This window comes from Siphateles boraxobius, unplaced genomic scaffold (assembly GCF_051911475.1).
Source record: "Siphateles boraxobius isolate OS27281-9 unplaced genomic scaffold, OSU_SipBor_1 160, whole genome shotgun sequence".
Classification (NCBI taxonomy): domain Eukaryota; kingdom Metazoa; phylum Chordata; class Actinopteri; order Cypriniformes; family Leuciscidae; genus Siphateles; species Siphateles boraxobius.
The window spans coordinates 369143-394234 of NW_027508767.1; the positions used below are offsets into that span (position 1 = coordinate 369143).

Below are 25092 nucleotides of genomic sequence, written 5' to 3' on the forward strand. Positions count from 1 at the left end.
TGTGGGAGAGAAAAAAAGTCTACAAGTTTGCAACTCTTAAAAAATTTCTCTCTGTGACTTCAAATTTACTGATTCACATGCGTGTCTATACTCTACAACTACACACTCCACTGTCACAGGCGCTCAGTTGATTTGCACCAAAAATACCTTCATATTTCAGAAACACCAAACCAACCTCTGAGATGCTGTGATGTGATTGGTCTGCAGGTTACTCCAGTTATCCAATCACAGCCTCTGCTGAGGCAAAGTCACAAAGTTTTGTGTTGCGCTTCGAGAGAATTATTTAGTAAATGTGTTTCCATCATAGTTTATGCACGTTTTCTTATCGGATAAACAGTTTATCCGACTCAATTAAGCACACAAGTTTTTATGCACATTTTTAGAATTTATGCTCATCCAGCTTTTTTTTCAATGCAATATCCTAAAATGCGCAAACAAATAGGTGGATGGAAAGATAGCTAACAAGGCACAAAGGCTCTGTCCCAAATAACTCACTCCGGACTGGTGGACTTCCTCAGATCCACACTGTGGTGGTGTCATGTAGTGAGACCTGTAGGGCTCCTGGTGAGTCCACGAGGGCGCATTGAGAGGTATTTTTGGTATTTTTGACTCGATCGAGCCTCATCTCTCTCCATACGGAGCAAAATAAACTCAAAGCTCATCTCATCAGTCCCTTTATTAGATGAAAATCACAAATATCATATACAAATGTTATACTATTCAGCATCGATCGAGAACAGCATTTCTTTTCTTTTCCCACATCTGATCTCCATGTGAACTACACAGCCTGCTTTTACTGTTCTGTATTTTGATATTTTGTATGCCACCTGGGCATTAGACAATAGATACATGCTTATTTAAATTATGTATTATACATAATAATACATAATGTTCCATTTGAACTAAGATTACAATTTTAACACATAATGAATATGTGCATGAGTTTCAGATGAATTTACAGGTTTAAATATTCATACTACGTTTACATATGCCTCAGTAAAGCCCTGACACTCGGCTCTATTTATTTAATGATTCATAATGCGATCGTATTATTCAGCACGCTATTATAGGCCTATGTTTGAGACATCAACCACTGGTCGCTGGCAAAATGTTATTACCGTGAGCGAAATCTCCGTTGTGTGATTGGCCTATCTGGTTATAGTAATAAACATACTGTTTGTTTAAAAACAAAACATTTTGTCATCCGTCCTGCAAGCTTACAAGAGTGACAGTATCATTAAATGTGAAGGGGGCCCTAAAATATCTTCTTGGGGAAAAGGGGGTCTCAGACAAATAAGGTTGGGAACCACTGTCATAGGTCATGTCACGTGCTGGCACAAAGACCCAAGCTGTTTCTCTGTGATGTTGTAGATCTGCTGGGTCGACTGCGAGAGGCCAGACAGCCGGACGGCTCGACCGATCGTGTGGGCCATATTCTAGTGGACTGGGTAAGGTCATCTCACTGCCACGTGTGTTTCAGCCCTGGGTGAAGGTCTCCGTCTGATGGACAACACTCGAGCTGAAGGCTGGAATACACTACACAAGTTTTGCCCAGATTCACAGTCTACACTATTTCAGACACATTCTGTCCAGTCGCAGGATATCAAGCTTGTGTGATATTTTGAGCGCATATTGTTTTCATTTGTCATGCGTCTCCAAGAAACATGGTGTGTGAGGTTTTTTGTGTGAGTTTGATGTGTTTGAAACAAGTTGAAAGTCTGGTAGTGTGTGATCCTGAGGCATAAATAAATCTTCCTAAACATAAACATCATGAAATTACTGGTATTTTTTAATAACTGGCAGATTCAAGCTTTTATATGCTTTTAAAAAAAAAAAGTTCTGATTATTTCAGGTCTACACCACCCTTTCAATCTGGTTAAAAATTAAATCAGATTGAGCTCAATCAGATCAATTGAGGTCTTTACATGAAGGATTTTAAGGCGTCAGTCCCACCATAAACTGATTATTTTGGTCCATGTAAATGTAGCTAATGACTCCAGCTATGTGAATGAGGCTAGCAACTGCTAATCGGCTGGAGAAATGGCTATCTAGTCAGACGCCAGCACTAAGTGTGTCTGAATGCATCGATTCTCTGTATCATTTGGGAAGTTTTAAGTTAAACTTAAGTCAAGCTAGCTTGTGAAATGTTAGTTAGTTACACTGCTAGTTAGTAACATAAAGCTAACTACATTGAATCTTACCACTGTAATTTATAATAGCGTCGAAAACCTCTGTGATGAACCCCCTGTTCATGAAAATGTCTCTTTCTGTCTCACTGTAGCTGCCTTGTCTTGACACCTACAACAGCTACTGCAGTAACCAGGTGGCAGCCAAAGCCCTGCTGGACCATAAGAAGCAGGACCCTCGGGTGCAGGACTTCCTCCAGCGCTGCCTGGAGTCGCCCTTCAGCCGCAAACTGGACCTGTGGAGCTTCCTGGACGTCCCGCGCAGCCGACTGGTCAAATACCCACTGCTGCTCCGAGAGATCCTGAAACACACACCCAACGCACACCCCGACCAGCAGCACCTGGAGGAGGCTGTGAGTGACTGAACAGTCCTGCACTGCTCTCACACAAACTCTTTAAAGGGCCCATGTTGTCAAAACTGAAGTTTCCTGGCTGTTTTCATGATGACAGAGGTCTAGGAGTTATGAATTATCATACGAGTTTCAAAACAGTCGATACACAGACACATGCACACAGCCTGCATAAAGTAGCTGTGCCTTTTCACGAGCCATTGTGATTTTTGTATAAATGGGATGTCAGAACTACTTAGTCACCGCCTCAACCAATGGTGGGTCACTCAGAAAACCACAGGCCAGTCAGAAGAGAGGCTCATGGATATTAAGTAGACAGGCCAAAATCGAGCTGTTCTTGGCAGAGCTCCTGAGAAAGGAGTTGTAAAAATATATTGAGATGGTTTTTGGTACTTATACTGCAAATATATATTCTTAAGGACATCAAAACCTAAAATAAAACTTCAGAAAGTTGTACAATATGGGATCTTTTAAAGGTCCAGTGTGTACGTTTTAGCAGCATCTAGCTGTGAGGTTGCGAATTGCACCCAACATAAGTTATGGTGGCCGACAGGAAGTGATGTCGTCGTCTGAGACAGCAGAGAGTAGCCAGTTAAGCAATGAGGTTTTTTTTTCAAAGATAAAGTCTTCGTTTTGGTGTCGGGTGTTGAGTTACATTCAAGATATTTTAAGGCACGAAGAAACTTTTTTTAAGGAAAAAACGTTTAAATATGACGTTTTGGTGATCAAAGATGAGTTTTAAGGCATACAATTATTGACCACAGGGGGACTTTTTTGTTCACAGCTGTGAGATGCTCAACCTAATGGTGTCTCATGCCAGTGGCCTAATGGTCTCTTTTCTGTGCTGCTCTTTGGCTTTCATAGATTAACATGATCCAGAGCATCGTGGCCGATATTAACACACAGACGGGCGAGTCGGAGTGCCGTTTCTACAAGGAGCGCTTGCTGTATCAGGAAAGTGGCCAGAAAGATCTATTGATTGACAGCTCGCGCATCCTCAGCTGCCACGGAGAACTCAAGAACAACAGAGGAGCCGTAAGAACATCTAGCATTGTTTTAGTCATTTGTCAGGTGATTTGTGGAAAAAACTACCCCCAAAATCTTTGTCATTACATTCCTGAAGAGCCGAATTTTTACAGGATAGTGGCATCAAATCTGAAAAGTATTATAAAACTTCTGTTTGGTTGGACTTGTAAACTAGATAGTGTAAGAACAAATTATGTGGATGCTAAAGATCTCAATGGAGAAGTTTATTGCAGTGTAGCAGTGACAAAATACATAAGTATAAAATACTGTGGGTTCGTTGGAGTCAGAATGAACCATGAACTTCATGAACCTTTTATCCTATTACAGTCGCTCCTGCTGTACCAGCGGTTAATGAAGTTCAGACATCTCACTGTACCTCAGTGTTGCTTTACATGTCTCTTCCAGTGCCAGTGGGGATTCCTGGCAGTAAGTTGCAACATGAACCAGACATTTTAGTCAAAGGTCTGGTCACATGAAACTGGATCTCGACTGTCAGACAAAAACAAGCATCAACAGAAGCATGGGGGAAAAGCATGGAAAAAAAAGGCATGGACGAAATTGCACACAAAAAAAAATCTGAATTCTGAGATAAATAGTCGCAATTACTATATTTTTATTTTTTATTCCGTGGCGTAAATAGGCTTTTATAGAAGAAGTGACCCTTTTAAGACCTCTCAAAGTTGTAATCATTTTCTTAGGGATATCTGAAGAGCCTTCAAATAAAGTGGGTTTCAATTCAAAGATTATTCTCTCATGTAGAGGCTCGTGTTATGTTTTGACAAAGTTCAATTACTTTGTTTGATGGAAAACATTGGTACATTTCTATCTTTTAAGCTTCCATGCTTTTTAATGTTAATACTTTGTATTTCATTAAATGAAGCTATTTTAATTAATTTTTAATTGGCCTAACTAAATGAAGAACTGCAGAATAAACTGGACAAATATGGAGTGCAGTTTTAGTATTTGACCTTTTTCAACAGCCAAAAATAATCAGACATAACTGATCAGTCATAACTTTTGATCTGTTCTTATATCTGACCTTAAGGAAGTTTGTTCCCACAATGAAAATATTGAAGAATTAAAGGAAATGTTCTAAGCACAATTAATTCAATTTCAGTAGATTTGTTGATTAGTTGGCTTATTAGAAACAATAGGGCTAAATGGAGCTTATAAGCCCAATAGATAAAAATATTATATTTATAGATTATAATTGCAGTATTACAACTTTATATTGTTATTGCTTAAAATATTAAAAGCAGCGTACGCTATACACACTGGCTAGAATGATTTTGATTATATAAAATATTTTAACCATTAATCTATACATTTTAAAAAATCTTTCAAAATTTGCTAGCTTCATCGACATATTCTAGACATAAGCATAAGATCAGCTCCAACAAATTTTTTAAAAAAGGAACAAATGTGTATATTCGAAGTGAAACCAATATTTTCTTTTTGTTTTATGTTTGTTTTCTTATTTATTTCAAGATAAAAAGGGGCCTATATGGTGCATATTAGTGTTGTTTCCCCTAACCTTCCTAGAGAAGTCATTTCACTGCTAAAATGACAACTATACAGCTAAACTTCACCTTAAAAAGTTAGTTAAGCCAAAAATTTAAATTAGTCATCATTTATTCACTCTCATGTGGTTCCAAACCCCTAAGACTTTTATTCATTTTCAACATTTCAAAACACGTTTGAGCTTCAGCAAGAACCAATGAGGTTCAGCAAGAACCAATGAGTTTCATTCTCGTGTTATGCAGCACGTTTGAGCTACAGCAAGAACCAATGAGCTTCAGCAAGAACCAATGAGGTTAATTCTCGTGTTACGCAGCACGTTTGAGCTTCAACAAGAACCAATGAGGTTCAGCAAGAACCAATGAGTTTCATTCTCGTGTTATGCAGCACGTTTGAGCTACAGCAAGAACCAATGAGCTTCAGCAAGAACCAATGAGGTTAATTCTCGTGTTACGCAGCACGTTTGAGCTTCAACAAGAACCAATGAGGTTCAGCAAGAACCAATGAGGTTAATTCTCCTGTTACGCAGCACGTTTGAGCTTCAGCAAGAACCAATGAGGTTCAGCAAGAACCAATGAGTTTCATTCTCGTGTTATGCAGCACGTTTGAGCTACAGCAAGAACCAATGAGCTTCAGCAAGAACCAATGAGGTTAATTCTCGTGTTACGCAGCACGTTTGAGCTTCAACAAGAACCAATGAGCTTCAACAAGAACCAATGAGCTTCAGCAAGAACCAATGAGCTTCAGGAAGAACCAATGAGGTTCATTCTCGTGTTACGCAGCACATTTGAGCTTCAACAAGAACCAATGAGCTTCAGCAAGAACCAATGAGCTTCAGCAAGAACCAATGAGGTTCATTCTCGTGTTACGCAGCACGTTTGAGCTTCAGCAAGAACCAATGAGGTGCATTCTCGCGTTACGCAGCACGTTTGAGCTTCTGCAAGAACCAATGAGGCTCGTGTTACGCAGCACTTTTGAGCTTCAGCAAGAACCAACGAGGTTCATTCTCGTGTTACGCAACACGATTGAGCTTCAGCAAGAACCAATGAGGTTCATTCTCGTGTTACGCAGCACGTTTGAGCTTCATCAAGAACCAATGAGGTTCATTCTCGTGTTACGCAGCACGTTTGAGCTTCAGCAAGAACCAATGAGGTTCATTCTCGTGTTACGCAGCACGTTTGAGCTTCAGCAAGAACCAATGAGGTTAATTCTCGTGTTACGCAGCACGTTTGAGCTTCAACAAGAACCAATGAGGTTCAGCAAGAACCAATGAGTTTCATTCTCGTGTTATGCAGCACGTTTGAGCTACAGCAAGAACCAATGAGCTTCAGCAAGAACCAATGAGTTTCATTCTCGTGTTACGCAGCACGTTTGAGCTTCAACAAGAACCAATGAGGTTCAGCAAGAACCAATGAGGTTAATTCTCCTGTTACGCAGCACGTTTGAGCTTCAGCAAGAACCAATGAGGTTCAGCAAGAACCAATGAGTTTCATTCTCGTGTTATGCAGCACGTTTGAGCTACAGCAAGAACCAATGAGCTTCAGCAAGAACCAATGAGGTTAATTCTCGTGTTACGCAGCACGTTTGAGCTTCAACAAGAACCAATGAGCTTCAACAAGAACCAATGAGCTTCAGCAAGAACTAATGAGCTTCAGGAAGAACCAATGAGGTTCATTCTCGTGTTACGCAGCACGTTTGAGCTTCAACAAGAACCAATGAGCTTCAGCAAGAACCAATGAGCTTCAGCAAGAACCAATGAGGTTCATTCTCGTGTTACGCAGCACGTTTGAGCTTCAGCAAGAACCAATGAGGTGCATTCTCGCGTTACGCAGCACGTTTGAGCTTCTGCAAGAACCAATGAGGCTCGTGTTACGCAGCACTTTTGAGCTTCAGCAAGAACCAACGAGGTTCATTCTCGTGTTACGCAGCACTTTTGAGCTTCAGCAAGAACCAACGAGGTTCATTCTCGTGTTACGCAACACGATTGAGCTTCAGCAAGAACCAATGAGGTTCATTCTCGTGTTACGCAGCACGTTTGAGCTTCATCAAGAACCAATGAGGTTCATTCTCGTGTTACGCAGCACGTTTGAGCTTCAGCAAGAACCAATGAGGTTCATTCTCGTGTTACGCAGCACGTTTGAGCTTCAGCAAGAACCAATGAGGTTCATTCTCGTGTTACGCAGCACGTTTGAGCTTCAGCAAGAACCAATGAGGTTCATTCTAATGTTACGCAGCACGTTTGAGCTTCAGCAAGAACCAATGAGGTTCATTCTCGTGTTACGCAGCACGTTTGAGCTTCTGCAAGAACCAATGAGGCTCGTTCTTGTGTTACGCAACATGATTGAGCTTCAGCAAGAACCAGTGAGGTGCATTCTCGTGTTACGCAACACGATTGAGCTTCAGCAAGAAAAAATGAGGTTCCTTCTCGTGTTACGCAGCACATTTGAGCTTCAGCAAGAACCAATGAGGTTCATTCTCGTGTTACGCAGCACGTTTGAGCTTCAGCAAGAACCAATGAGGTTCATTCTCGTGTTACGCAGCACGTTTGAGCTTCAGCAAGAACCAATGAGGTTCATTCTCGTGTTACGCAGCACGTTTGAGCTTCAGCAAGAACCAATGAGGTTCATTCTCGTGTTACGCAGCACGTTTGAGCTTCAGCAAGAACCAATGAGGTTCATTCTCGTGTTACGCAGCACGTTTGAGCTTCTGCAAGAACCAATGAGGCTCGTTCTTGTGTTACGCAACATGATTGAGCTTCAGCAAGAACCAGTGAGGTGCATTCTCGTGTTACGCAACACGATTGAGCTTCAGCAAGAAAAAATGAGGTTCCTTCTCGTGTTACGCTGCACATTTGAGCTTCAGCAAGAACCAATGAGGTTCATTCTCGTGTTACGCAGCACGTTTGAGCTTCAGCAAGAACCAATGAGGTTCATTCTCGTGTTACGCAGCACGTTTGAGCTTCAGCAAGAACCAATGAGGTTCATTCTCGTGTTACGCAGCACGTTTGAGCTTCAGCAAGAACCAATGAGGTTCATTCTCGTGTTACGCAGCACGTTTGAGCTTCAGCAAGAACCAATGAGGTTCATTCTCGTGTTACGCAGCACGTTTGAGCTTCTGCAAGAACCAATGAGGCTCGTTCTTGTGTTACGCAACATGATTGAGCTTCAGCAAGAACCAGTGAGGTGCATTCTCGTGTTACGCAACACGATTGAGCTTCAGCAAGAAAAAATGAGGTTCCTTCTCGTGTTACGCAGCACATTTGAGCTTCAGCAAGAACCAATGAGGTTCATTCTCGTGTTACGCAGCACGTTTGAGCTTCAGCAAGAACCAATGAGGTTCATTCTCGTGTTACGCAGCACGTTTGAGCTTCAGCAAGAACCAATGAGGTTCATTCTCGTGTTACGCAGCACGTTTGAGCTTCTGCAAGAACCAATGTGGCTCGTTCTCGTGTTACGCAACACGATTGAGCTTCAGCAAGAACCAATGAGGTGCATTCTCGTGTTACGCAACACGATTTAGCTTCAGTAAGAACAAATGAGGTTCATTCTCGTGTTACGCAGCACATTTGAGCTTCAGCGAGAACCAATGAGGTTCGTTCTCATGTTACGCACCACGTTTGAGCTTCAGCAAGAACCAAAGAGGTTCGTTGTAGTGTTATGTAGAAGGTTTGAGCCTCTGCAGGAACCAATGAGGTTCGTTCTTATGTTACTTAGCACGTTTGACCTTCAGCAAGAACCAATGAGGTGCATTCTCGTGTTACGCAACACGATTGAGCTTCAGCAAGAACAAATGAGGTTCATTCTCGTGTTACGCAGCACATTTGAGCTTCAGCAAGAACCAATGAGGTGCATTCTCGTGTTACGCACCACGTTTGAGCTTCAGCAAGAACCAATGAGGTTCATTCTCGTGTTATGCAGCACGTTTGAGCTTCAGCGAGAACCAATGAGGTTTGTTCTCGTGTTACGCAGCACGTTTGAGCTTCTGCAAGAAACAATGAGGTTCATTCTCGTGTTACACAGCACATTTGAGCTTCAGGAAGAACCGATGAGGTTGGTTCTCGTGTTACGCACCACGTTTGAGCTTCAGCAAGAACCAATGAGGTGCATTCTCGTGTTACGCAGCGCGTTTGAGCTTCAGCAAGAACCGATGAGGTTGGTTCTCGTGTTACGCACAGCGTTTGAGCTTCAGCAAGAACCAATGAGGTTCGTTGTAGTGTTACGTAGAAGGTTTGAGCCTCTGCAAGAACCAATGAGGTTCGTTCTCGTGTTACTTAGCACGTTTGAGCTTCTGCAAGAACCAATGAGGCTCGTTCTCGTGTTACTTAGCACGTTTGAGCTTCAGCAAGAACCAATGAGGTGCATTCTCGTGTTACGCAGCACGTTTGAGCTTCAGCAAGACCAATGAGGTGCATTCTCATGTTACGCAGCACGTTTGAGCTTCAGCAAGACCAATGAGGTGCATTCTCATGTTACGCAGCACGTTTGAGCGTCTTCAAGAACCAACGAGGTTCATTCTCATGTTACGCAGCACGTTTGAGCTTCTGCAAGAACCAATGAGGTTCATTCTCGTGTTACGCAGCACGTTTTAAGCTTCAGCAAGAACCAATGAGGTGCATTCTCATGTTACGCAGCAAGTTTTAGCGTCTTCAAGAACCAATGAGGTTAATTCTCGTGTTACACAGCACATTTGAACTTCTGCAAGAACCAATGAGGTCCATCCTCGTGTTACACAGCATGTTTGAGCTTCTGCAAGAACCAATGAGGTTCATTGTAGTGTTACGCAGCACGTTTGAGCTTCAGTAAAGGCCTCATTATCGTTCTGCGTCAACTCCACGGCGTAGCTATGCCGTCACTCCTACGGCGTCGTGGCTGTTTTATGGTTCTGCGTCAGGTTGAGTTGCATCGCAGTACATCTGACCAATCACAGCCCTTGTGGTCTGCGTCACCTCGACCCGTAGTAACATTTTTTGCGGAGGTGCACGTCGAGCTACGGCGGAGGGGTTCGCGGCGACGCAGAGGGGTCTGCGGGGGTATGCCGTCGATTGGACGCAGAAGCATAAAACAGGCTTAAAGGCCTCATTATGCTTCTGCGTCAACTCCACGGCGTAGCTACGCCGTCACTCCTAAGGCGTCGTGGCCATTTTATTGTTCTGCGTCAGGTTGAGTTGCATCGCGGTGCATCTGACCAATCACAGCCCTTGTGGTCTGCGTCGCCTCGACCCGTAGTTACAATTTTTGGAGGTGCACGTCGAGCTACGGCGGAGGGGTTCGCGGCGACGCAGAGGGGTCTGCGGGGGTACGCCGTTGATTCGACGCAGAAGCATAAAACAGGCTTAAGAACCAATGAGGTGCATTCTCGTGTTACGCAGCACGTTTGAGCTTCAGCAAGAACCAATGAGGTTTGTTCTATTGTATCGTAGAAGGTTTGAGCCTCTGTAATAACCAATAAGTTTCGTTCTCGTGTTACGCAGCACGTTTTAGCTGCTGCAAGAACCAAATATTGTCATTTGTGTTCCGAAGATGAATGAAATTCTTACGGGTTTAGAACGACATAAGAGTGAGTGATGACAATTTTAAAATTTAGTTAACTAACCCTTAGTGATTAAACGTACATCAAACCTTATTAAAGAATTGTACTCTGAAACAAACCAAAGTCTCTCTCTCTCTCTCTCGTTCTGCAGAAGCTGCATGTGTTCCTGTTTCAGGACGTGTTGGTGATCACACGGGCCATTACCCAGAATGAGCAGCTGTGGTATCAGCTCTACCGGCAGCCGATCCCAGTGAGAGAGCTGGAGTGGGAAGACCTGCAGGATGGAGAGATGCGCCTGGGCGGCTCCATCAGAGGGGCCTTCAGCAACCACGAGCGGAGTGAGTAAATAAATCAGAGAAATCAATACTTTTATGAATTAAATTGATCAAAAGTTTCAGTAAAGACATTCATAACACACCTGCCATGAACATGTCAAACTCTGTTTGTCCTCGTCCAGCCAAGAACTTTTTCCGGGTGGTGTTTCGTAGTGGAGCACAATTGCAGTCGCACTCGTTCCAGGCCAGCGATGCCTTCAACAAACAGCAGTGGCTGAACTGCCTGCGCCAGGCCAAAGCAGCGACGGGTGTGCAACAGTGAGGCGGTGTGCGCCACCTACAGGCTGTGTGCAGGACTGAGGCGGTGTGCGCCACCTACAGGCTGTGTGCAGGACTGAGGCGGTGTGCGCCACCTACATACTGTGTGCAGGACTGAGGCGGTGTGCGCCACCTACAGGCTGTGTGCAGGACTGAGGCGGTGTGCGCCACCTACATACTGTGTGCAGGACTGAGGCGGTGTGCGCCACCTACAGGCTGTGTGCAGGACTGAGGCGGTGTGCGCCACCTACAGGCTGTGTGCAGGACTGAGGCGGTGTGCGCCACCTACAGGCTGTGTGCAGGACTGAGGCGGTGTGCGCCACCTACATACTGTGTGCAGGACTGAGGCGGTGTGCGCCACCTACAGGCTGTGTGCAGGACTGGATCTGAGCGCTGAACCACAGACATAAACGTCATCGAGTGGGAACCGCACACTGTGCATAAACTTTCACAATACTGAAGAGGATCACGATTAAGCAGGATTGTGTTACGGAAATGCCACCATTCGCAGGAAGCACTTCTCTGGAATTGACACTACCGTTGTTTCTCAATGTTCCTTAACTTATATGTTATACTCGTGCCTTTCTTTCACTGTGCTGTTGTGTTATTAACTGACAGTTTGTCCACTGAAGATCAACGAGGATGAGCTTTCTGCCATTCCACGTCCTGTAACGCTGGGCCGTTTTATAGTAAAGCGCACTAAAATGCACTACCGTCTGTGCATGATTACAGTCACAGTGGTTTATAGGTGAAATGTTCAGATGTTCATTCAGTGATCCGCAAATAAAAAATGACCAGTCGAATGTTTTCGCAACAAAGGGTGATCATAGTATTTGTGCTCTGAAGAAGGATTGTATATTACACATATTCATCTCATATGTCACAGCACTGTTCGATTAAACATTTGTACATCGATGTCAGAGCCAGAAACCGCTGTTTTCTTGCTATCCACTGAGAGCAAGGATGAATATTTTTACTTTTATTGAAGAATCGACTGCAGTTTGGGAGGGAAAAAAGTATTCTCTAAAGCACTTTGATTTAGAAAGTAGCTCAATTCTGAATTGTACAGCAGTGGAGACTGCTTTATTCACAGTCGTTTCCTGAACCTGTGATTGACATTGTGGCAGAAATATCGATTTTATTCATGCGTTCTTTAGCAAGTGTTTTGTTGGACTACAGTGTAGCATAAACTGGAACTTGTGCCGTGTAGGTCCGCTAAATCTTTATCGCAGTGTTTTTGTGTGCGCCGAAACCTGTGCTGTAAAGAAAACTAGCTTTGCCAAAACGTGTTTGGTCATTTTAATTGTGTTCAGGTTTACTCACCAGGCCAGTTCATAAAAACTATCCAAAAAAGTATTTTATTTTGTTTCTTTTACATTCGTTTTTCCTCAAGTATTGTATTGAAATGTATGATGTAAGATGTTTATTTATAATTTGTTTTTCACCTGATTTACTGTTTTGGTTGTTGTTTGATTAAAAGGTATCGATTGGCTGAGGTTTAAGAGAGTGTGTGTGAGAGTGTGTGTTCTAGGAATGAGAGTGAAAGCGCTCTGGGTCATGTGGAGGAGTGTAAGGTCAGACGGGTTTAATCAATGCCAGATCGATTGATGGACAGTGTGTAACTAAATGAAGAAAATCAAATAAACATTTTAGAAAACCTTATTTCTCACTTTTTTCGATATTGGCTGTAATAATTAATTTTAAATTAGTTTGTATTGTAAAAGTGTTATTTGAGAATAGTATATGTTATTTGTGAAGCTCTGAAGCGCTTTAGGAAATATTTAGATGTGAATGTGTGATGTTTGAGCTTTGAATGTTTACCATCTTTACACAAAGGAAAATAATGAGTCTCTGTAGTGCAGTGTATCACACACTCATAATGAGCACCGCAGGGAACTAACTGTTAAAAACATCTCTGACTGACAATCAAGATACAACCTTTCAAAGTATTCATAATCAATTCAATTCACATTTATTTGTACAGTGCTTTTCACAATACATATCGTTTCACAGCAGCTTTACAGAAAATCTCTTTAAGATGAACTGTTTTTGAAAGAGTCTCTTCTGCTCGCCAAGACTGCATTTGTTTAATCAAAGTGATAGTATAAACATTAATATTGTGACACATTACAATTTAAAATATATATATATTTTTTTCTATTGTAATATATTTTAAAATGTCATTTATTCCTCTGATGGAAAAGCTGAATTTTCAGCATCATTACTGCAATAAATCACGTGATCCTAATTTTGTGCAAAAAACATTTCTAATTATTATCAAATAGTTATGTGGAAAAAGGGGATTCTTTGATTAATGGAAAGTTAAAAGGAACAGCATTTATTTGAGATATATATATATAAATGTACCGTGCAAACATCTTCACTGTTACTTTTGATCAATTTAAATACATCCTTGCTGAATAAATTTATTTATTTTTCTTTAAAAGAAAAATCAAACTGACCCCAAACTTTTGAACAGGAGTTTGTTAAACAAATCTCAGTGCAGAGTTAATGGTGAATACCTTTAATGATTTTTTTAACAACTTTTCATTTAGAAATGGTGATTGTAAAGGTGTAATTCCATGTTTTGTAGTGTTTTGTTGAGCTGAAGCTCAGATCAGATCAGCGAGAGCTTCTTCTGATGATGATGCAATCGCAGGTCTGACATCTGTGATATCCCTGAAGATCACTCTTCTCTCCGGTGTGTTTCAGTCCGCCTCCCCCTGACACTTACACACTGAGCATCATGCTTGTGTGTGTGTGTATGGATAATTACACACACATTCATGAGGCTGGAGAACAATAACACACCACAGATGAAAGGCAGGAGCAGTTCCTAATACCATCTGGCCCTCACGTCAGTCAAGTCAATTCAGTCAGCTTTATTTATATAGCGCTTTTTACAATACAGATTGTTTCAAAGCAGCTTTACAGAGATAACAGGAAAATTATGTTGTAATAATATTGTTAAATATAAAATTAAATGTCCCCAACTAAGTAAGCCAATGGAGACAAAGGCGAAAAAGGCGACAGTGAAGGAATACAAATCTCCATCAGTGACAGAATGGAGAAAAAAAAACTTTGGAGAACCCAGACTCAATCGCTCAGTCCTCCTCTGGCCAACGAACCAACAGTGTATGATTATGATTCAGGCGGCATAATAGGTCAGAAGTCAGATTGGATCAGAACTTTCACAATATTTATCCAGTTCATCTGGTTAGGGGTCGGAGTCATCCCGCCGGTGTGGAGATGAGTTTGTTGAGGTGTCCATGAGGCCTTCACAGTGTTGATGAGTCTGGCACTTCAGGGATGCGTTGTCGTCGTGTCCATGTGATGGTCCTTCATCAGATCTGGATATGGCCTGGATCCGGCGGACTGTGGTAAACCTCGGGATAAACAGAGAGACTCATATTAGTGTAGACGCCATCCTTCTTATGATGTACAAAGTACATCAGGATTTATGGGAAGTGTTCCCGGTTCCGGCTGATCTAAACTATGCAGCCTAACATTGAATTATAGCAATCTATAATGTGTTATGTGTATACTAAGCCAAAGAGATGTGTTTTTAGTCTAGATTTGAACTGACAGACTGTGTCTGCTTCCTGGACAATCAATATAAGGAAGATTGTTCCAAAGTTTTGGTGCTAAATAGGAAAAGGATCTACTGCCAGCAGTCGATTTATATATTCTAGGTATTATCAACTGGCCAGAGTTTTGAGATCGCTATAGACGTGAAGGACTATAATGCGTTACGAGCTCTCTCAAGTACTGGGGAGATAAAAGTGCATCTATAAATCATAAAAGTGAATTTTTCCATCATAAAAGTATCAATAAAAGTGCATCTATACATCATAAAAGTGCATCTATCCATGATAAATTGTCAAGCCAACTGTGACACTGTGGTATTGAGTTCTGCAAGCACTACACACATTTTTCAGATAATGTTTTATGTACTATTCATATATACAGCTGAAACTCGAAAAATGTGACTATCGTGCAACAGTTCATGAAGCCTGGTCCCACCAGACTCTCGTACATTTCATTTGTACATAGAAGTAAGAACTGAAGGGAATTGAAAATTGAGCGGAAGTAGGCCTACGTAGAGGGCGGAGCCAGGAGAGTTCGTGTATTTCAGTAATTCAAATTAAAAGGTGAAACTAATATATTTAGTAAATATAACTATATACATACGCATGATTATACTTTTCAGAAGGACGACATTTCTTCATTTAAAATCATTTTTTTATTGATTTCATGTAATATTCTAAATTTCTGAGATTTTAAATTTGGGGTTTGCATAAGCTGTAAGCCATAATCATCAAAATTATAACTTTTGCACGATATTCAAATTTTTCAGAGTTTCACCTGTATATTCTAAATTAATATAATAATATTTTTTAATTTATACTGTGTATATGTGCTGTTGTTTGAACATGATATCGTTAACATTTCTCTGTGTTGTTGATAAACTGAAGGGACTTATGTAGTTCATCATTGATCCTGCAGGAGGCGAAATTGATGTTAAAATATATTTTGGAAAAAATGTCCAAAAGTAAAAACTACACAGCTGTTTAATAGGTCGCCTACAGTTTTTTGCAGTATAATACCTTTCCTTCTCTTTTTTCTCTTTCTTTCTTTCCACCTTCCCTTTCGTTTACCCCTAACATGTATGGTTATGCACTCCTGTATTAATGTATGTTTTTTTCTTATTCAAATGAAGATGGAGCCGCTGGGTGGCGCTCCTGCGATCCGGTCACACTCACACACTCACACTCATTGCGGCTATGAGTGGGCATGTACATGTGTGTGTGTGTTTATGTGTGTTGTGAAGCACATTCAGCAGAGAGAAACCCCGCACTGTCTCCAGCTTTCAGCGCTGCGAGGAGAACACACTCATGTCTGGAGCTCGTGAATAAAGGAGCCATGGAGCATCGAGGAGGCAAATCCAGCGACAAAGAAAAGCACGATCCTGCTGCGCCTTCATGGAGCCAAAATGGCGGCCCGGGGGAAGAGTGTGGATGCCCGGACGGTCCCGATGAAGAGAAGCGGCTCAAGAGAGCCTCAAGGGCCGCGAAACCAGCCGAAGAGCAGCCGCGACTGAACTTCCACATCCCCCGGAAGAGCAGAGAAAAGAGAGGTGTGCTGGCCCGCTTTCTTTCTCTTGGCACGTTACCGGGACTGAAGACTCCCGGTGTCTGTGTGTCTAGTGTTAGTGTGAGCTCTCTGCAGCAGTGTTAGTGTTAGTGTGCAGATGACATTCATGACAGGTACATGAGATCCTGTGCATCAGCCCATAATATAAGTCATAGGCTACTGTAAAATATCTGTGTGTGTGTGTGTGTTTGTGTTTGTGTCTGTTTGTGTACACACGCACACACACACACACACACCCTCCCTCAGGTAACAGCTTTCTCTGCCACACCCGTATGGTAGTGGGGAGCACTACACATCTTTCTGTTTTATGAATTAAAAGACAAAAAAATAACATTTTACTTTAGAAGTTTTATTTAATTTTATTTAAATTTAAAAATTTGACTCAGTCATTCTGTTTTCATTCATATTATGTTTCGACACTGTGTGACAATATTCTGTTCACACATTCAAAACTTTCATTCATGCTTTTAAAGATTCTTTTAAAACATTTTAAGCGTAGGGATTTTAAGTAATATAATGATTTTTTACATTTCGTACTTTTGAATAAACTATTCTATATAGTTATTATGTTATAACTGTTGTACTGTATATCACACTATAGGTTTATGCAGGCCTGGAAATGGCTAAGATTCACTGGGATTTTTTATTTATTTATTTTTTAATTTTAATGACGTTTCAGATGTACTTAAAAATGAAATATTATATAATCTATAATAGCATTAAACACGCCAATTCCATATTTCCTCAAAACTATATTTTCTTAATTATCAAGACAGGCACATGAAAGGACAAGTCACCCTCATTTATATAGCGCTTTTAACAATATGGACTGTTTCAAAGCAGCTTTACAGTGATAATAGGAAATTACAGTAACAGAGACTGTTTGGGCTTGACAGCAGCTCTAGAATAAAGTTATTGTCCAGCTAAAGTTAGTTTTGATTGATTCACTTCCGTTGCAAAGATCATTCCAGGGCTCCAGACTAACTTCTTTCACTAGGAGTGCTGTAGCCCCTGACTGAAACTTCTAGGAGCGCAAACAGGAAATTTAGGGGCACACCTTAAATCAGCTTTCAATGCAATTATTCAAATTCCCCCAAAATAACTAATACTGACAAATTCTTTAATAATAAATAGACTTAACGTACAGATATTACAATGTGCAGTTTTATTGTAAGTTCACAGGCTCCAGACTAGCATCTGAGGGCCGCCGCACCGAGACACTGAGCTCTACAACACAGATCTGCAGCACTGGGGCTGACAATAAAGCAGAGCTTAATTTAGGGTGTAGATGAAATTAACTTTAATTATTATCATTCATAATGTCTTAATATTGATTACAAAACAAAATGAGTGAAAAAATGATATTGGGTAGGGAGTGAAATTACACAGTTTACAATGGTAATTTATTTATTTTTAAATAGGTGTTTAAATAAGAGTTTTCCTACATCTTACATTTTTGTTTTGTTTTAGGACAATCATTGAAGGATGAAAAAAAAATGTGGTGGTCATTACATTAAACATAACATTTATATATGATATTATAGTTTTGAAGTGCTGGAAAAAGATGTGTAGTACTTGTAAGCGTTTGACTATTTCTGTCACAATACCATAGTAATGTGTTACCATAGTTACTTTAGCATAAATCCATGGTGAATGTTGCTGATTTGTGAACTGAAAGCCTCATATAAGTGTTTCTCCTGGTTTCAACGTCAGCGCTGATCTGATATCTATGGTTTATAGCAGAACTCTGCGCTGAATCGGGATGTTTCTCACTGGATCTCGCAGTGATGATGTTATTAATTCTGAGGCGAATGCAATGGATTTCTTCTCTGGATCTCCTAGTAACTGTGTCACCTAAATAAATATTTGGTCGCACTGGCAAGAAAAATGGTCGCAAAATGTGACCAATTGGTCGCAGTCCGGAGCCCTGCATTAGTTATTAACTTAGCGGCCGCTAACACGACACCGTTCTAACAGAAAACCCTTAACGTGATCCGGCCGCTCATCCGCACAGCAGTGCCAGGAACTCGAGAACACAAACCATGAAATAGGTTTCAAGGTGCAATCCCTGAAAACGTAGTGAACGTAGCCAGGCGAACCAGAATTATCCCTACAACGTTTTATCTGTATAAATCTGTATCAAGGGAGAGACTAGTGGGCACTTCAGGGATGCGTTGTCGTCGTGTCCAGGTGCAGGTCCTTCATCAGATCCGGATGCGGCCTGGATCCGGCGGACTGCGGTAAACCTCGGGATAAACAGAGAGACTAATATTAGCGTAGACACCATCCTTCTAATGATGTAACGAGTACATCAGGATTTATGGGAAGTGTTCCCGGTTCCGGCTGACCTAATCGTTTTGCCATGATTGATTATAATACTACGTTTTTAAGTTTTTTGCTCTTTTTGTGATCTCAGGCAACCCGTCACCTGGAGCTTTAATCAAGAGAAGTTCAGAAGTGTCTAGATGGAGCAGTATGAACACCGAACAGCAGCTACTGTTAGTGTTGAATAAGTAGTTTAAATACACACCTTGTAACTGCGTCATTATTTGACCATAGCCCGGTGAACACTGACACACCGCGCTCCCTCTCAGTGCGCGTCTTTTGCATCAGTAAAATGTCATGCTGAATGTGATTTTCCTGTTTAAAAAGTAACTATACATAAGAAATGGAAAGATGATGATAACTATACATTATTCAAGGTTATTTTTGTTTTAACAACAACCCTTTAGAAAACGTAATTGCTTTGTGGATCCTCTTGATCTGCTTTCTCCATGTTTCTTTGACAAATCTCAGTGTCTCAGTCTCACGCACGTTGCATGTGAGTTAACCACGACCACTTATTTACATGTAGCGGTATACACGGAAAAGAAAATCTGTTACGGTTGACATTTTCGACCGCGGTAACGATATAAACCGTCATACTGCCCAGCCCTAGCTCTACTCTGATTGGTCAGATGACCCAGTCTGTTGTGATTGGTCTACTCTGCTCTGATTGGTCAGATGACCCAGTCTGTTGTGATTGGTCTACTCTGCTCTTATTGGTCAGATGACCCAGTCTGTTGTGATTAGTCTAGTAAGGGGATTTACAGTTAGCACCCAAGGACCAGATGTTTGAATGAAGACCCGGAGTCAGAATTATAATAAATTGAAGAAAAGATTTACTGAATATAGTTTGCAGTTTTATCAGCAGAAGTCAGCTTCAAGACTCACGCAGGAGTTCGTAGGCCGCCCCGTTTACAGTTTCAAAGATCCCAGCAGTTATACCCTTCACCACACACACACCACACACACACACACACACAGTAGTTATACCCTTCACCACACACACACCACACACACACACACACACACACACAGCAGTTATACCCTTCACCACACACACACACACCACACACACACACACACACACACACACACAGCAGTTATACCCTTCACCACACACACACCACACACACACACACACACACACACACACAGCAGTTATACCCTTCACCACACACACACACACCACACACACACCACACACACCACACACACCACACACACACACACACACACACACACACACACACACACACACACACACACACACACACACACACAGCAGTTATACCCTTCACCACACAGCAGTTATACCCTTCACCACACACACACAGCAGTTATACCCTTCACCACACACAGCAGTTATACCCTTCACCACACACACACACACACACACACACACACACACACACACACACACACACACACACACACACACACACACACAGCAGTTATACCCTTCACCACACACACAGCAGTTATACCCTTCGTAACACACACACACACACACACAATCAGGCGCACACATCTTTGTGGGGACTCTCCATAGGCGTAATGGTTTTTATACTGTACAAACTGTATATTCTGTCCCCTTACACTGCCCCTATCCCTAAACCTACCCATCACACACAACTTTCTGCATTTTTACATTTTCAAAAAACATTACTTAGTATGATTTATACGCTGTTTTCCTCACGGGGACCGCTGGCTGGTCCCCACAATGTAGGTGATTTCAGGTTTTACTATACTTGTGGAGACATTTGGTCCCCACAATGTAATATAAACATGAACACACACACACACACACACAGCAGTTATACCCATCACCACACACACACACACACACACACACACACACACACACACACACACACACACACACACACACACACACACACACACACACACACACACACACACACACACACACACACAGCAGTTATACCCTTCACCACACACATACACACACACAGCAGTTATTCCCTTTACCACACATACACACACACACACACACACACACACAGCAGTTATACCATTCACCACACACACACACACACACACACACACACACACACACACACACACACACAGCAGTTATACCCTTCACCACACACACACACACACACACACACACACACACACACACACACACACACACACAGCAGTTATACCCTTCACCACACACACACACACACACACACACACACACACACACACACACAGCAGTTATACCCTTCACCCCACACACACACACACACACACACACACACACACACACAGCAGTTATACCCTTCACCCCACACACACACACACACACACACACACACACACACAGCAGTTATACCCTTCACCATACACACACACACACAGGACTGTATAAGGAGTATAGGTTTAGACGGATGCTGTAGTCGACTGTAGACTCGCCGGAGTATAGGGTTAGACAGATGCTGTAGCCGACTGTAGACTCGCTGGAGTATAGGTTTAGACGGATGCTGTAGTCGACTGGAGACTCGCTGGAGTATAGGGTTAGACGGATGCTGTAGCCGACTGGAGACTCGCTGGAGTATAGGGTTAGACGGATGCTGTAGCCGACTGGAGACTCGCCGGAGTATAGGGTTATACGGATGCTGTAGCCGACTGGAGACTCGCCGGAGTATAGGGTTAGACGGATGCTGTAGTCGACTGTAGACTCGCTGGAGTATAGGGTTAGACGGATGCTGGAGTCGACTGGAGACTCGCTGGAGTATAGGGTTAGACGGACGCTGTAGTCGACTGTAGACACGCTGGAGTATAGGGTTAGACGGACGCTGTAGTCGACTGTAGACTCGCTGGATTATAGGGTTAGACGGATGCTGTAGCCGAGTGTAGACTCGCCGGAGTATAGGGTTAGACGGACGCTGTAGTCGACTGGAGACTCGCTGGAGTATAGGGTTAGCTTGATGCTGTAGTCGACTGTAGACTCGCTGGAGTATAGGGTTAGACGGATGCTGTAGTCGACTGTAGACTCGCTGGAGTATAGGGTTAGACGGATGCTGTAGCCGACTGTAGACTCGCCGGAGTATAGGTTTAGACGGATGCTGTAGTCAACTGTAGACTCGCTGGAGTATAGGGTGAGACGGATGCTGTAGTCGACTGTAGACTCGCTGGAGTATAGGGTTAGACGGATGGTGTAGTCGACTGTAGACTCGCTGGAGTATAGGGTTAGACGGATGCTGTAGTCGACTGGAGACTCGCCGGAGTATAGGGTTAGACGGATGCTGTAGTCGACTGTAGACTCGCTGAAGTATAGGGTTAGATGGATGCTGTAGTCGACTGTAGACTCGCCGGAGTATAGGGTTAGACGGATGCTGTAGTCGACTGGAGACTCGCCGGAGTATAGGGTTAGACGGATGCTGTAGTCAATTGGAGACTCGCCGGAGTATAGGGTTAGACGGATGCTGTAGCCGACTGTAGACTCGCTGGAGTATAGGGTTAGACGGACGCTGTAGTCGACTGGATACTCGCTGGAGTCTATACTCCCTATACTCCCTATACTAACCCTATAATCCAGCGAGTCTCCAGTCGACTACAGCGTCCGTCTAACCCTATACTCCAGCGAGTCTAGTCAACTACAGCATCCATCTAAATCTATACTCCAGCGAGTCTCCAGTCGACTACAGCGTCCGTCTAACCCTCGCTGGAGTATAGGGTTAGACGGATGCTGTAGTCGACTGGAGACTCGCCGGAGTATAGGGTTAGACGGATGCTGTAGTCGACTGGAGACTCGCCGGAGTATAGGGTTAGACGGATGCTGTAGTCGGCTGTAGACTCGCCGGAGTATAGGGTTAGACGGATGCTGTAGTCGACTGTAGACTCGCTGGAGTATAGGGTTAGACGGATGCTGTAGTCGACTGTAGACTCGCCGGAGTATAGGGTTACACGGATGCTGTAGTCGACTGGAGACTCGCTGGAGTATAGGGTTAGACGGATGCTGTAGTCGACTGTAGACTCGCTGGAGTATAGGGTTAGACGGATGCTGTAGTCGACTGTAGACTCGCTGGAGTATAGGGTTAGACGGACGCTGTAGTCGACTGGAGACTCGCTGGAGTATAGGGTTAGACGGACGCTGTAGTCGACTGGAGACTCGCTGGAGTATAGATTTAGATGGATGCTGTAGTTGACTAGACTCGCTGGAGTATAGGGTTAGCTGGATGCTGTAGTCGACTGTAGACTCGCTGGAGTATAGGATTAGACGGACGCTGTAGTCGACTGGAGACTCGCCGGAGTATAGGGTTAGACGGATGCTGTAGTCGACTGTAGACTCGCTGGAGTATAGGGTTAGACGGATGCTGTAGTCGACTGTAGACTCGCTGGAGTATAGGGTTAGACGGACGCTGTAGTCGACTGGAGACTCGCTGGAGTATAGGGTTAGACGGACGCTGTAGTCGACTGGAGACTCGCTGGAGTATAGATTTAGATGGATGCTGTAGTTGACTAGACTCGCTGGAGTATAGGGTTAGCTGGATGCTGTAGTCGACTGTAGACTCGCTGGAGTATAGGATTAGACGGACGCTGTAGTCGACTGGAGACTCGCCGGAGTATAGGGTTAGACGGATGCTGTAGTCGATTGTAGACTCGCTGGAGTATAGGGTTAGACGGATGCTGTAGTCGACTGGAGACTCGCCGGAGTATAGGGTTGGACGGATGCTGTAGTCGACTGTAGACTCGCCGGAGTATAGGGTTAGACGGATGCTGTAGTCGACTGTAGACTCGCCGGAGTATAGGGTTAGACGGATGCTGTAGCCGACTGTAGACTCGCCGGAGTATAGGGTTAGACGGATGCTGTAGTTGACTGGAGACTCGCTGGAGTATAGATTTAGATGGATGCTGTAGTTGACTAGACTCGCTGGAGTATAGGGTTAGCTGGATGCTGTAGTCGACTGTAGACTCGCTGGAGTATAGGATTAGACGGACGCTGTAGTCGACTGGAGACTCGCCGGAGTATAGGGTTAGACGGATGCTGTAGTCGATTGTAGACTCGCTGGAGTATAGGGTTAGACGGATGCTGTAGTCGACTGGAGACTCGCCGGAGTATAGGGTTGGACGGATGCTGTAGTCGACTGTAGACTCGCCGGAGTATAGGGTTAGACGGATGCTGTAGTCGACTGTAGACTCGCCGGAGTATAGGGTTAGACGGATGCTGTAGTCGACTGTAGACTCGCCGGAGTATAGGGTTAGACGGATGCTGTAGTCGACTGTAGACTCGCCGGAGTATAGGGTTAGACGGATGCTGTAGTCGGCTGGAGACTCGCCGGAGTATAGGGTTAGACGGATGCTGTAGTCGACTGTAGACTCGCTGGAGTATAGGATTAGACGGGTGCTGTAGTCGACTGTAGACTCGCCGGAGTATAGGGTTAGACGGACGCTGTAGTCGACTGGAGACTCGCTGGAGTATAGATTTAGATGGATGCTGTAGTTGACTGGAGACTCGCTGGAGTATAGATTTAGATGGATGCTGTAATAGACTAGACTCGCTGGAGTGTGGATTCAGCTAACGTCAACATATAGGCGCGCTGGAGTATAAGTTATGGTAGGGTAGTTAGGTTTAGGGAAAAATCTAGAACAACAGTCATCGTCATTTCTCTGAATAAGTTGTGAAGCGTATATTATGTGTATATTATTTTCCGATGTCATTTTTGACCAACATCCACTTCAGACTCTTTAAGATCTAAGACGTGTCGACAGCCAACGAAAAATACTTCTGAAGCATGTATTAATCTTAATTTCAATATTTACTAATACATTATTAAAATCAAAAGTTGTATCTGTTATTAAAATTAAATGGACTTGTGCTACTGCTACCATGAACTCAACAATCAACAGTTGTGTTTTTATTAACTAACATTAACAAAGAATCATAATTACTGTATTAGGCTAGCTAAGCTGGTTAATGCATTAACTAATGGTTCCTTATTATAAAGTGTTACCTATTGTTCTTCTATTTGTTTGCTTTATAAAAATGTTTTTTTATTGTTTTATTCTATGTAAATGTTCAGTTCTTTTTACTGTAAGAAAAAAGTTATTAATCCTGTTAGGAGGACAACCCTTTATTCTAACCTAATTCAATACGTGATAATACCATTACTATGATAAAAGCTTCAGCAAATATCAGGATATTAACATTTGATACCAACACATGCCTATATATTCAGATTAGAGTGGTACTATGAAAAATTACATTATTATTAATAACAGTTCGAAACAAAATTATGTAGAAATTTTGTAGATTTATATTCTAATAACTTGTAAATGTCTCCTTGTATCCGTTCATTAAGGTAAAACACAGTATTTAATACATTTGCATTGCACCCATAAAGGGCAGCATGACACAAACATGGCTTTATGGTTCAACCAAGTAAGTAAAATAAAAAG

The 25092-nt window shown here is 42.7% G+C and overlaps 2 protein-coding genes and 1 long non-coding RNA gene across 9 annotated transcripts in view; all 3 read left to right on the plus strand.

Annotated features, from left to right (window-relative positions):
- Positions 1-12864, plus strand: part of arhgef3 (Rho guanine nucleotide exchange factor (GEF) 3) — an 80859-nt gene extending 67995 nt beyond the window's left edge. For all 4 annotated transcript variants that reach the window (XM_077231955.1, XM_077231956.1, XM_077231959.1 and 1 more), the window contains 5 exons: positions 1372-1448; positions 2282-2539; positions 3401-3571; positions 10761-10947; positions 11067-12864. In XM_077231955.1, coding sequence (XP_077088070.1) covers positions 1372-1448; positions 2282-2539; positions 3401-3571; positions 10761-10947; positions 11067-11206 — 833 coding nt within the window. In that variant the 3' untranslated portion in view covers positions 11207-12864. The remainder of the gene's footprint in view (positions 1-1371; positions 1449-2281; positions 2540-3400; positions 3572-10760; positions 10948-11066) is intronic.
- A 3019-nt stretch (positions 12865-15883) lies between these two features.
- tasora (transcription activation suppressor a) overlaps positions 15884-25092 on the plus strand; it is a 67283-nt gene continuing 58074 nt past the window's right edge. For all 4 annotated transcript variants that reach the window (XM_077231962.1, XM_077231960.1, XM_077231961.1 and 1 more), the window contains exon 1: positions 15884-16339. In XM_077231962.1, coding sequence (XP_077088077.1) covers positions 15997-16339 — 343 coding nt within the window. In that variant the 5' untranslated portion in view covers positions 15884-15996. The remainder of the gene's footprint in view (positions 16340-25092) is intronic.
- Positions 20561-20828, plus strand: LOC143739453 (uncharacterized). Its single transcript, XR_013204203.1, has 2 exons — positions 20561-20656; positions 20773-20828. It is a non-coding gene; the product is annotated as an uncharacterized LOC143739453 (long non-coding RNA).